Genomic DNA, 14,062 nt, shown 5'->3' on the forward strand with positions numbered 1-14,062 from the left:
GCAGAAGAAAACAGAGAAGAGGGGTTTACCTGGGGGAAACTTAATTGTTCAACTGCTTGGCAAATATTTAAATATTCATATACCCCAAAACAAATAAAGGTTTGCCTATTAATAATTGCAACATTGCCTAATGTTGCTCCCAAGAAACAAAAGAAGGTGCTATATACAGATGTATGGACCCCTCAAGTTAATTTAGTGTGAAAAGTTTCTAAAGAATATCCACATATGCTTAAATACTCAGTCTTGGCCTGCAATACCAAACTAATTTAAAGGCAGAAAAGATTAATATCTGAGAATAATTTTGCATGTGCGTGTGAAATGGATAAGAAAAAAAGGCAGGAAGAAATTTTCCAAAATTTAAAAATGTTGCAGTTAGCCCCACTTTACACCATAATTGGATCCCTGACAAGTTTCTAGAATTGAAATTACTGATTAATTAAACTAGCAGTGAAATGACTAAGAATTCTTACAGTAAATCATGTTGTAAAGGGAGAAGGACTAATCAATGCCCATTTATCAATTTTGTAAACAGAATTTGCACATATAAATCACTAATTGGGGGTTATTTTCCTCCATATTATTATGAAAAATTTCAAGCATACAAAAAAATTGGAGGAATTTTCCAGTGCACACTGTGTACCAACCACCTAGATTTTGTCATTAATATTGTTCTATACGTGCTTAATCACATTTCTGCCCATCTATCCAGCCCCCAGTCCATTTTGTCAATCCATCAATGTCAATCCATCTTATTTTTTATTTATTTCAAAATTCAGTTTTGCAGACATCAGGACACTTCTAAATGGGCTTCTTAAAGTCCACTGAATCCATATTCATATATTAGGTTTGAAAATACATTTAAATACTATTTTCTTAATTTCACCTAAAATATAATACTTACGAACTTCCAAAATACTAAACTAGAAATCATCCTTGTTTCACAAATAAGAAAACAGAGGCAAAGAATTGCTTTGCTAGAGGCCAAAATGCCACATTAAACCATCTAAGAACTGAGTAGCGCCAACACTGTGTGGGGGATGGAGGCAATGGAAGCTCAATATTCGGACAGTGGGAATGTGGCAGAAGAAAAAGCAGTGATTGTTTCCACAGGGCAGCTCCGTGTTTAACATGGTACTGTGTGGGAAAGGATTACCAACTTTCACAGCCATTTAGGAAGAAAATCGGGAAAGAACTCAGGAGAATAAGAAGGCCAACAGAGTCCATAGAAAAAGAAGAGTTTAGCTGGGAAAGGGGTGTGTGGGTCAGTTGGAGATGCTTTACCGTTTTTAAAACACTCAGCGGAACCTGTCAGTGCTGGTTCCACTAACCTCCATCCTCCCCTAACCCCATCTTCCACCTACCGGTGTGTATAAAGGAGCGTGAGAAGTCTGGGGTTGAAGTGTATCTCTTACACACCTGAGTGCGCACATATATCCCCTGACCCGGTGGTCTGTATGGTGGATGGGTGAGTGGGGGCGGTCGTGGGACCTCGGGGAGACTCCAAACGAAGGCGGCCCGTCCGAGCAGGAGAATCCCGGGGTCGCGAGGGGACCGCCATCCCCGGTCCCCTGCCGCGTGCCCGCGCGTCACGGGCTACCCGCCCAGCCCCTTGGCCCCCCTTTCACTTTCGCGTCTGCGTAGGTGTCTGCCCCGCCTGGCTGGCGGGCAAGCGCGAGGGCGCAGGGGCGCGCGGGGTGGCGCGGGGGCGCGCGGCGCTCAGCGCGGAGGGGGAGGGGGCCTGGCGCTCGGCCCCTTCCTCCGCTCCCTCTGCCAAGCCCCCGCTGCTGGCGTCTGAGCGGCCGTCAGATCAAGGGGACTGGCCGCGGCCGTCGCTCCGCCGGAGTTCCCACACGCTCCCGCGCGCAGTCACCCCGTCCTTGCACGGCGTCTCCCCACCGCGGGGGTGGGGCCGAGGCGCGGCGAGCTGGAGGAAAGGGGGAGGGGAGAGGAGCGGCCTCAGGGGGTGAGCCGCGGGGGAGCAGCAAAAGAAACTTTTCCCTCCCGACCCCGCGCGTGGTCCTCAGTTCTCACCCCCCCCCCACCCCCACGGGTGGGAACCGCACCTGAGACCAGGGCCTGAGGTCAGGGTCAGACTTTAGGGGGCCGTGGGGAGGGGTACGGGTGCCTGCGTACATTGGGGTGACGTTTCCCTCGGCCTCTTGGTGGCCAGTGGCCCGAGTGAGTGGGTGGACACTGGCCCCCCACCCCAGGTTCCCACCAGCCGGTGCCTGATCGCTGTGCTGCGTCCTCCCGCAGTTGAGGGTGTGACCCGGGGAGGGGGCAGCGGTGCCGCGGGCTCCCCCGGTAGCCCACCCCCCCCCCCCCAACACACTCGGTCCGCCGCCCGAGCTGTTACCGGCCACCCCAGGCCCAGAGAGTACAGGCAGAGTCGCGCTGTGGGGCGGCCGGCGCGGCAGCGTCCCAGCGGACGTCCCGAATCCCAGGGCCGCCGCCGTCAACGCTGGGCGGACGAGCAATCACCGGAGAGAGGCTGGGCCCGAGGCTCGGCCGCTGCTGCTGGGGGCGGGCGGGCGCCCGCGGCTCCCTGTGCGCGATTTGGCACCGCCGCCTAGCCGCCTTCTGCGGGGTAACAGCACTAGTGCTCTATTGCTCTACCCACCGTCAGTAGGGCGATTGCCGGGATTATCATCCTCTCCATCCTCGCCGCCGTTGTGCTAATATTGGACTGGACTTGCTGGTGGCGAAAGCGGCGGCGGCGGGAGTCTCTCCCCCCCACCCTTCAGTCTCCCCACCATGTCCTAGAAAAGGTGAGTGCAGCGAGAGTCACTTTGCGCTGACAGCAGCTGGAGGCGGCGGGAGGGCCGGGAGAGCGCGGGGGCAGCTCCGGGGAAGTCAGGGTCCGCGCAGAGGGCGCAGGTTGGCGAAGGGAGGTGGGGTCTGCGGGCAAGAGACGAGGTGCCGGGCCTCCTCTGGACAGGGGTGCTTGCTGGGTGGCGGGCGAGAGATCGCAGTGGATGTCCCTGAACGGTTCTAACCTAGATTTTGCATGGAGCCGAGATATCCGGGGCAAGACCGGCCCTCCCAAAGGAGGTAAAAAACTTAGTAAAAAAGACACGTCCATTTCTTTATTAACGAAGAATCCGAGGGCACCGGCTGAGCCGGCGTCACCTCCAGTATCCAGGTGCTAGAGTTCGGGACCCCCCTGTTTCCTGCCCGCCGCCCGTGCGCTGTCTGGGTGCGATCGATGCGCTACTGCTCGCCGGGTCCGGAGAGCGCGCGTGACGCCGGGCCCCGCGGGAAAGTTGGGACATTCGGCGGGGACTCCCGGGAGCGAAGGCGCCAGGGGCCGCTCCGCACCGGGGGCTGCTGGGCGCCAGAATCTGGGGCCGCAACCCGCCCGCGGGCACCGCCGCGGTCGCCCCCGCCGCCAGGGAGTTCCCCACCTGGAGCGGCTGGGAGTTCGAGCCTCCCTGGATTTGGCGGCGGGAATCTGGACGCTTAATTAATTGTAAACAGAAGAGGGGCCTTTGGACGCAGGGTGTCCCTCTTTCCGGCTTTGGCGGGCGCGGAGCACGGGTGAAGGGAATGCAGCACAGCTGCCACCGCGGGGCTGCGGGTCGCCGAGGGCTGGGGGACCAGATTTAGGCGTGTACGTCACTGGTGCTGACACCGGGCCAGCCAGGAGACTAAAACCGAGCCTAATATGCGCAGCCTGAAAGTCCTTAGAAATCAAAGTTAAGAAGCCCATTCTTTTCATCCGCTCGCACGCAGCGTTTGTGTGGGCGGAAGGAGAGTCGAGGTGGGGGCGGTTGGAGGGAAACCGAATTTTTTTCCTGCAAACATTGGATACTTAGAAAATAGTTTGGTTCCTTCCCCTCTCCTGTAGCTTTCTCCCAATTATGTGCAAACCTCCTCCCCCTTTCCCCCCATTTTAAAGAAGTGAAAATCCTCGATGGTAAGCTTTCTTTTAAATAGAACTAATGGAAAAATCCAGTACTAAAAGCAGTAAGTGCAGCAGCGAAATTATAAGGAAGAAGGTCAGCAGCTTTGACCCTGGCACCTTTGTGTATGTGGAGTGGGGGTGGGAGGTAAGGCTGTGTTTTAAAGAGCTTTGGCGGCACCATAATCATCCACTTTTCGTGCAAGCTTAAAACAAGGAAATTCAAATCGAGTGGGAACGTGATCCTTTTGCTCCCTGGCAGCGGAGGCTGCGACTGCTCTGCTGAGAGGTAGCCCGGCAGACGGAGGAAACGGGCGGGGAGAGAAGCCTCGGCGTCGGGTGAAGCTCACTCGGAGTCCTCCCCTGCGCGCCGACACTGTGTGCGGCGCCGTGGCCTGGGCTGCGGCTCACCTGGCGCGGCAGGTGGAGAGCGTGGGGGAACAGCACCTTGACTGCTCGCGGGAAAAACTGAGTTCTTCCGCGTCACCACCACTTTTCACATCTTTCCAGATCTGCTGGGGTCGGCCAAGAGGGAGCCTCGGCGGGCGTGAGCAAGTTTGGGGCTGTCGAAAGAGGCATGCAGGGCGCAGCGTGCGGTGGGTGCCCGGTGTCGTGGCCCCCGCATGGCACCCTAAGCGCCCGCCGCCGCTGCGGCTTTAAGGGAGCTGCCGAGTCCAGGCTGTGTCGCAGCAACTTTGTATCAGTCATGTCGCCCTCCCGGTGACTGGCAGCCAGTATTACCCAATGAGAAGCCCGTCTGACCCGTGCAGCGTGAAGCTTTGCTTCCCTCCGGGCCAATGGGAAGGGCCCAAGGGGGCGGGATAGCAACCTGAACTTTATCTGGACATGTGACCCGCTTTTAAAAGGGCCGGCCCTCGAGCTGGCCCACTCCCCCTCCAGGCTCTTACCCGCCCTCGCTCGCTCTCTCCCTCCCTCTTTCGACTGCCCTGGCCCTGCCCCTGCCCCCTCCTCTCCGCCCCTCCGCGCCCCGGGTGTCATTGGGCCGGGGCGACGCACGCCAACTTCAGGCTGCTCTGAGGAAGCCCGTGCAGTCACCTGGGTGCAGGAGCTTGGCTGCCTCGGGCTCTCCCGCTGCAGGGAGAGCCGCGCTCGCTGGATGTGATTGGATTGGGGGGGTGGGGGGGGCTTCGCAGCCGGGGTGTCGTGGCGGTGGCGAGCGCTGCAACAGGTAGACGGCGAGATACCGACCCCGGCCGAGGCAGGTGTGTAGGGGTGTGCTGCAGGGCGCCGCTCGCCCCGCGCGGCGTGTCGCCGCGGCGCAGGAGCGTGCAGTTTGCAGGGAGAAGTGGCTGCGTAATCTGGAGGCACAGTCAGTATGGTGCTGTGTGCTTGTTGTTTTGTTTTGTTTTCCCACTCCCCCCCACCCACCCCTATTTGGCTTCTAGGGTACTGTTTGGGGAAAGTTTGGCCGCTTTGGATGAATTCTCCCTAAGAAGCAGTTTTGAGCCGCCTTTGGCAGCGGGAGGTCCACCCTTCCCTTTCTCAAAGATGAATTTTGAATCGTTTTCCTTGCACAATTTTTTTAAAGGACGTCTGAAAAATAATTCTTTCCATTATCATTTGCGGAAGCCTCCACATTTCGGAAAGCTGGAGGTGTAGCGGCGTAAGCGCTGTCAAAGGAGATGCAGATCCTGTTAGGTCCTGTGTGGTGAAAGGGTTCTGGAAATTCGTGCATTTCCCGTTCCTTGGTATTCAAGAAACTTTTGAGAGAGGCTAAGCTTTCTGTGACACCAGTTGGAATTCTAAGGGCAGGAGAGAAGGGATGAAGCTTTTTTTGGTGGCATCCTTACTCTACTAATGAATCTTATTTAAAGTTTTAAATTATAGTGGTTTACGGTATCATCAGATTTAATTATTTATTATAATAAAGGAGTTAGGAAAAGTTTTGTTTATCAGACAAGTTTTTAAAATCGCCTAATATCAAATGCACCGGATTTCTTTTTAACATTTTGTATTGCCATTTTTCTAGGTGCCTTTATTGATAATATTTACGTAGTAATGATAACAGCGTCTTCCATCTATGAAGTCTAGCTGTGAAGTTTTTCATTTTATTTGCCATTGTACCATGCTATCAAGGAGATGCTTGAGGAGAGAATTAAAAAATAATTTAAAAGGGAGCTTTTTCCCTTTTTAGAGAAGAGAGTTTTGTTGGGGATTTTGAAAAGATCAAGTGGCTCAGTGAATTAGGTGAGTCAATAGAAATCAGGTGTGCTTAGTTCTAACTGGTTCTCCTGCTCTCTCAGGTGACCTTGGGCAGATTTCTATCATTTACCTCATCAATAAAGAGGGGGACATAATAATAGTTCGGTAGTTGGGATGACAGAAAAATAGTTACATTCAGTGAACTTTTAAAACTGTGCAACCTAGTGATGACTGATATCCTTAAGGATCAGTCTTTAAGGTCTCATTTTATAATGAAGTAACTATAGAAAATGATGCATTTAAAGTGGGACTATCTTTGGGGGGATGTTAAAAGTGAAAGTATTTTGAGATAAAATGCAAATTCCTAAGAGTCTTTGTTAATATTCCTGAGTGAACTACTACCTTATGGAAAAGAACAACTTAACACAGACTGTAAGACACAAACTTTTAAAGTCAGTTTTTTTCCCCTTGCAAAAAAATAGTGCTTGAGAGCATATTTATGGCATAAAGTGCTTCTTCTTATTTTCTTATGTGAAATTGCATGGAAATTAAAGTTTTTTTGCCTTTGTACCAAGAGCGTCTGTGTTATAGTTCCTGTTGTGAGAGACAAGCCTGAGTTTATATAAACTAGGTTTGTATTCCAGCATCTGCTTCATCTTATACGTTAGTAATGAAAACTTTCCCTTTACCCTTTAGATATTAAGTTCTGTGAGGATCATATTCATCAACTAGTAATTTCAGTATTCACTAGTAAGTACACATTGAGTGAAATTCACCTCAAACCATAGTAATTATGCCACTTCCCAAAAGGCAACCTGGGTTTTCTGAACAACACAGGAAATAAATTCCTAACCTTAAAACATTTGTTAAAAGAGACGACTAATTAAAATGATAAAGTTCAGCATATAGTACTTTTTTTTCATAATCACTTAAAAAATCTTGAAAACTATTCACAGTGGAAGCCATGTAGAGGCTAGATGTGTGTCCTCCATTCTGCTTGTGTCTGTTGTCAATCTTTACCTGATTTCCTTTGTTGAGAGGTGCACTAGATTGGTAGAATAGGAAAATACCTTAAACAGAGCTAACTTAAATTTCAGCCAAGTCTTTTGCAAATTCTTTAATGATAGTCTGGTCAATAATGTGGCGAAATACTGGCTGCATTATGTTATTGCTAGGCGAGTTCAAGGCCAGCCAAACAGGACCTGGAAAGTTGTGATCTACTCTATGATGTTAGCTTATAAGGTGCTTCCTTGTGAATGCTTTAAGACTGTCCTTGGCTCTACCATCTCCAATATAGATTTCTCTCAAATCTTCATATAGCTTCACAAATCTGTGTGATGGCTAATGTTCTATGGCAGAGAGATGACAAGTGTCCCTGAAAATATTAGTACATGTTCGGCAGGGTGGGAGAGGTGCAGTGGCCAAATTATTTAGGGAAGGTTGGGTTAAAAAGAAAACAGGTTTCTGCACTGTAGAATTTTTCAGGGGTCTTAACATGCACATTTAGTCTCTGTAATGAAAAAAAAAAAACCACAATGAGGTCATCATCCTTTCGGAAAGATCCTTTGGAAGATGGATTTTTGGAGAGGGGTCTGGGTGGGAAAGAGAGTAAGCCTAGAGGAGCCTTTAGTAAGGGAACCAGGCAAGGGTAAGGCTAGGCATTTCGGGGGAGTTGGTGCAGTTCCCAAGGATAGGGACTGTGGGTTAGGCACAGGGTTGTGGTATGGAAGGGGTGATATTTAGAGATGGTCAGTTTTGAACATAAATAGACATGTTTCTTACAGTGTTTAATGAATTTGGACCAGAAACATATATATAGGTATGTATCTTTTCAAGTTTGGTTTGGGGAAGACAGGGTATTCATGGGTAGAAGTAGCAGAAGCACAAATTAACTGGTATCTTTCAATTCATAGCTGTGACTAAATGATTTTTTTCAATCAAGTCAAAAGGGCCAATGTTAGCCATTTAGGTCCTAATTCATTATATTTTTTTCAGCGTTTACTTGGCTCTCATCCAGACCAACATTTTTTAGCTTGAATTACAAGGTAAACCCCTCAGCCTTTGTAATTTGATTTAATTTCCACTGTTTTGTGATTGATTTGTGATTAGGAATTCAAAGAATCATGTTATTTAAGTAAAATTATGCTACGTAATTGGTAGGTTTTAATGTTTACAAATACTTGAATATTGATTGAGTGGCTTCACCTTTTATTCAGGATAAAAATGATTGTAATAGTTTAAAATATTTTATTTGTACTCTGTTGAAAGTAATCAAGGTTCTGCCTTCTCAGAACTTAAAATCTAGTGTAAGAAAGTAAGGGGTAAATACAATACTCAGAAAATTTGGGCATACAGCCTTATGATATCTAATACCAATTTATTTAGTAGCTCTATTATATTCTTTTTCCAGATTAGTTAAGTTGTGTGGCAAAGGATCTTCCTGGCTTCTCTGTTTAGTGAGGGGTATACAGAAGGGATGGAGGGTGTGAGTTAGGGAAAGGGATGAGAAGCCGAAAGCAATGCTTGTGACAGAACTGCAAAAAACTACATCTTTTAGATCAGGACCTTAACTTTTTGGGGCCACTAGATTGTTTATAGACTTGAAAGGATGTGAAAAACGTATACTTTCAGATTTTAGAGGGTTAAATATAAAAATGTTTCTTTGTAGCAGTAGTGTTCTCATCCAGGGGTGATGATTCTGTGACCCTCCCACCCCCACCTCCAGCACCTTTTGGCAAAGACAGGACACTTGTTTTTTTGATTGTCACAACTGAGTGGGGGAGAACTACTGGTATCTAGTATATAGAGAATAGGAGGGCTGCTAACTATCCTACAATATACAGGACAGCCCCCCCACAACAAAGAATTATTTGGCCCAAAATGTCGAAAGTTTTGAGATTGAGAAACCCTGGTGCAGAGAGAGATCTGGGATCGAATTCCAGCTGTGCCACTTACTAAGTATGTGGTCTGTGCCTCAGTTTCCCCACTTGGGTAATTATGTCTTGAGTAATGCTTTTACCAACCTTACAGGGTCATTTGTAAGAACTAAATAAGTTAATATATATAAAATGCTTGAAATAGCATACTGGATTATATACTGCATAAATATTATATAGGTCTAGGCTTATGATTATTCTGCCCGGAAATAAATTTATACTTAAAGCCAATGGAAATGGTGGTATATCTAAACCAGTCTTATGGGCTTCCCGAGAATGGGGACCGTGCCTGTTTTGTTTATCCTTATAGAGTCAGTGTCTGGATCATTACAGATTCAATAACTGGCCATAGGCCCAGGATATAGCAAGCACTTAGTAAATATTTGTTGAAACAATGAATGCTTATTTTACTGAAACTCATCTCAAACTATCTGTATATTTTCACTGTTGGGAGTAAAAATGTAAGTTTGTTGGGAGTTCTTTTAGCAGTAGGTAAGGGTGCATGTCAAAGTTGAAAGTAAAATACAGAGGAAAAGCGTTCTGACTTTCCTGCATTGTGATACAAACTTTTTGATCCGTGGACCATCCATCTTAATCAGGATATATGAATTTTTTTACTTTCTAGAATTGACATAAAATTATCCTCATTATTAACCTGCCTTAACGAAGTCTTATTATTTAAAAATATGTCAAAATTATTTTCTTATTATAATTCACTTGATAAATTTATATCTGGAAATATAAAAATGTTTTTAACGAGTCATATATCAGATAAGGAGGGCAGCTTTCATATGACTGAAAGACTCCAAAGGCTTTTCTTAACTCTTTTTACCAGTTTCAGGATTATTCTGACGATTAAATAACACGTTTATAAATGCTCTTCACAAAGGCTGAAGACTATATTATAGCAAATATACTTTTATTTAGATGCAAAATCGTTTTATAAAATTAGATTGCTTCTCTTATTCTGGCTTTCCAGCACCTTCTAGTCTGTTACGTTAGCATCCAAGAAGGTAACAGTTTTAATGTAACTAGAAATATTACTTATAATAAGTATACATGGAATTTCTTTTTTAGTAAATGTGACTTAAGAATGTATTTTAGGGTAATGTTGCTATAACTGATTCATTTTTTTAATATGAATTTATTTGTTAGCTATGGAGACCAAAGGATACCACAGTCTCCCGGAAGGTCTAGATATGGAAAGAAGGTGGAATCAAGTTTCTCAGGCTGTGGAGCGTTCTTCCATGGGCCTCAGAGAGAGGACCGATGAGAATAACTACATGGAAATTGTCAACGTAAGCTGTGTTTCTGGTGCTATTTCAAACAACAGTACTCAAGGAAGCAGCAAAGAAAAACACGAACTACTCCCTTGCCTTCAGCAAGACAATAATCGGTCTGGGATTTTAACATCTGATATTAAAACTGAGTTGGAATCTAAGGAACTTTCAGCAACTGTAGCCGAGTCCATGGGTTTGTACATGGATTCCGTACGAGATGCTGACTATACCTATGACCAGCAGAATCAACAAAGAAGCATGAGTCCAGCAAAGATTTATCAAAACGTTGAACAGCTGGTGAAGTTTTACAAAGAAAATGGCCATCATCCTTCCACGCTAAGTAGTGTGAGCAGGCCCTTGAGATCATTTATGTCTGACTCTGGGAGCTCCGTGAATGGTGGGGTCATGCGCGCCATTGTTAAGAGCCCTATTGTGTGTCATGAAAAGAGCCCATCTGTTTGCAGTCCTCTGAACATGACGTCTTCAGTTTGCAGCCCTGCTGGAATCAACGCCGTGTCCTCCACCACGACCAGCTTTGGCAATTTCACAGTGCACAGCCCTATCACCCAGGGAACACCTTTGACATGCTCCCCTAATGTCGAAAATCGAGGCTCCAGGTCGCACAGTCCTGCACATGCTAGCAATGTGGGCTCTCCTCTCTCAAGTCCTTTAAGTAGCATGAAATCCCCAATTTCCAGCCCTCCAAGTCACTGCAGTGTAAAATCTCCGGTTTCTAGCCCGAATCACATCACTCTGAGATCCTCTGTGTCTAGTCCTGCAAATATCAACAACTCAAGGTGCTCTGTTTCCAGCCCTTCCAACACAAATAACAGATCCACACTTTCCAGTCCTTCAGTCAGTACTGTGGGATCTATCTGTAGCCCTGTAAACAATGCCTTCAGCTACACTGCTTCTGGCACCCCTGTTGGAGCCAGCGCAACCCAGGATGTGGTTCCTAGTCCGGACACACATGAGAAAGGTGCCCAAGAGGCCCCTTTTCCCAAGTCTGAGGAGGTAGAGAATGCCATCTCAAATGGTGTGGCTGGTCAGCTTAATGTCCAGTACATAAAAGCAGAACCAGATGGGGCTTTTAGCAGCTCATGTCTAGGAGGAAATAGCAAAATAAATTCAGATTCCCCATTCTCAGTACCGATAAAGCAAGAATCAACCAAGCATTCATGTTCAGGTACTTCTTTTAAGGGGAATCCAACAGTAAACCCATTTCCATTTATGGATGGCTCATATTTTTCCTTTATGGATGATAAAGACTATTATTCTCTATCAGGAATTTTAGGACCACCTGTGCCAGGCTTTGATGGTAACTGTGATAGCAGTGGATTCCCAATGGGTATTAAACAAGAACCAGATGATGGGAGCTATTACCCAGAGACCAGCATCCCTTCCTCGGCCATTGTTGGTGTGAATTCAGGTGGACAGTCCTTCCACTACAGGATTGGTGCTCAAGGTACAATATCTTTATCACGGTCTGCTAGAGACCAGTCTTTCCAACACTTGAGTTCGTTTCCTCCTGTGAGTACCTTAGTGGAGTCATGGAAATCACATGGTGACTTGTCATCTAGAAGAAATGATGGATATCCAGTCCTCGAATACATTCCAGAAAATGTGTCAAGGTAAGCTAGCTATTTCTCATGTTTAGAAAATCACAGCTTTATAAGCATGCTTTAACAAATGTTGAAGGGTAACATTTTTTTTTCACTTAAAGAAGTTTTTCATCTTTTTAGTGCTTTGCCTTTTACTTGTTAGTTTAATGCTACTACTTTTTTGATGTAGAGGAGCAAGAATTCTTAAACTCTTAGAAAATGTTGGTGTTGATTTTGAAGGAGTGTACATAGATGCCACCCTTCCCCCCCCCCCCCCCCCCAGTTTTAGGTGTTTGGAAAGTGTTTATTTTCTGCTTCTGGTTACTATAATTATTTTAGGAGACTAGTACCAGATATTTTTTTCTTTAGCTGCCTCCTGTCTCATTAAAATTACTTTATATTCCTTTCTTTGTGGTCTTTTTTTCTTAGATTTATTAAACACTTCATTGGTTGTAAAAAAAAAAAAAATTGAACCCCAAATCTGTTACAAGCTTCCCCACTCTCCATGTCCTTTTCAAGGTATGCTAATTGTGTGAAAGTGGGGGTTTTCCATTCAAATAAATCATTTCCTTAACTGTTGAAGGCTTTTAAAGACTCAGCATGTCTAAAATTACTAAGTGGACAATCTTACTTACTCATACTGGAAGTGAAATATGTCACTGCAGTTCTCAATTGGTATATTTATAACTTTTCAGATCTGCAAGAAGACATACTTTATTTACTGTAAAATATTTCTTGGCTTTCCGTGTTGTAGATAGCATATAGCATATATTTAGAAAAAAACACGGAAGAGGTTTTAGATATGACTGTAGAGGGTGGTTCTAAGTTAGACAAGGAATAGTTGCATTGGACTTTGCTTTAGTACTGTTTTTATTACATGGTTGTGATAAATGATCCCTTTATTGAGTATATAAAGAATAGATTCCCTATATATAGTTCATTCCTTTAGCATCTAGGAATATGTGGATACCTTCCTTTATTTCTTCATAAATTTATTTTGTGGGAAATACGTCCAACCCATTAATAGGATGCTGCATTTATGTGTCTTCCTGTATTTCCTTCTGCTATTCTGTTTTGGTTTTTTTTCCCCAAAAAACAAAACCAAAAACACTAATTGGGGCATTCTTCCTTTTTCTTATCACAGGCTCAAACCGTGCTCCTCTTTTGTGGAAGCAAACATTCCATAAAGGAGACATTCTTCTCAGTAACATGAACTCTTCAGTCCTATTCTAAAGCTGCCCCTATCTCTAAATATTAAACTCTAGCGGAAGTCATGAGATTGGGTGGCTTCCATCAGAACCAAACTCAGCATGGGCTTTATTGCATAAGCTTTGTGTTACTTTTAGAGAAGGAAAAGTTTTTCTACCTGATGTGGATTTAGAAAGTTATGTTTTCAATGCATTAATTTAGGGTAGTATGGTGTGGTAGTTAAGAGTATGGGCTTTAGAGCTGGGCTGCTCTGGTTCAAATCCCAGCTCTGCTACTTCAGTGCCTTTATTTTCTGTACAAATCTCTTCGTCTCTCCTAGCTTTGGTTTTCTCATCTATAAAAAGATTATTAAGTAATATCTCTCTCAGAGGTAGTTAAGGTAATCAGAAGAGTTAATTTACGAGAAACACTTTGAGTTATCACCTGGCATATTGTATGCTTTACATATGTATTACTTATTAAATGTTTCACAGTCTTTAGCTTCTACTACTTATAGTTTCTTTTTTCTTCATTACATGAAATTCCTTAGAATCCTTTAAAGGAATGTTATTCACATAGTTAAGAGATACTTGGTGATAACGTCTTGTAACCGCTACTCTGATTTTTTATTTTTATTTTTATTTTTTCATGGTTTGGCACCATACATTTGCTACTGCAATTCTATTCATGCTTTTTTGGTTTGAAGACTGTTGCTTTGGGTAATGATATTTCTGGTGGAAGTACTAGAGACACAGTAGCTAAAAACATTAATTCTCTGCTATGTTTGTTCAATATCCTGTTTCCACTACTTTAATTATAGTTTTTACAATCAGCTTATGAAGCCCCTCTTGATGGCCCAGTGGCCCCACAGCATTATACGGTTCGGTTACCTTGAGTCACCCCTGAATTTGGGGGATATATAGTTTGTCTGGTGTCTCTTCTTGAGTATTCCAAAATTCTTATGGCTTTGTTACTATAATCAAAGGATTCATT

At 45.1% G+C, this 14,062-nt stretch overlaps 1 protein-coding gene across 27 annotated transcripts in view; it reads left to right on the top strand.

Moving 5' to 3' along the window:
• Nucleotides 1-1,718: 1,718 nt before the first annotated feature.
• Nucleotides 1,719-14,062, top strand: part of NR3C2 (nuclear receptor subfamily 3 group C member 2) — a 362,509-nt gene continuing 350,165 nt past the window's right edge. For 3 of the 27 annotated variants that reach the window (XM_023582866.3, XM_071214454.1, XM_023582869.3), the window contains exons 1-2: nt 5,446-7,883; nt 10,156-11,911. In XM_023582866.3, coding sequence (XP_023438634.1) covers nt 10,158-11,911 — 1,754 coding nt within the window. In that variant the 5' untranslated portion in view covers nt 5,446-7,883; nt 10,156-10,157. Of the gene's footprint in view, nt 2,769-4,200; nt 7,884-8,059; nt 8,110-10,155; nt 11,912-14,062 lie in introns of those variants that run through there. The other 24 variants (XM_058283492.2, XM_058284023.2, XM_071214453.1 and 21 more) reach the window with 22 other exon arrangements.

The sequence above is a fragment of the Dasypus novemcinctus genome, chromosome 1 (assembly GCF_030445035.2).
Source record: "Dasypus novemcinctus isolate mDasNov1 chromosome 1, mDasNov1.1.hap2, whole genome shotgun sequence".
NCBI lineage: Eukaryota > Metazoa > Chordata > Mammalia > Cingulata > Dasypodidae > Dasypus > Dasypus novemcinctus.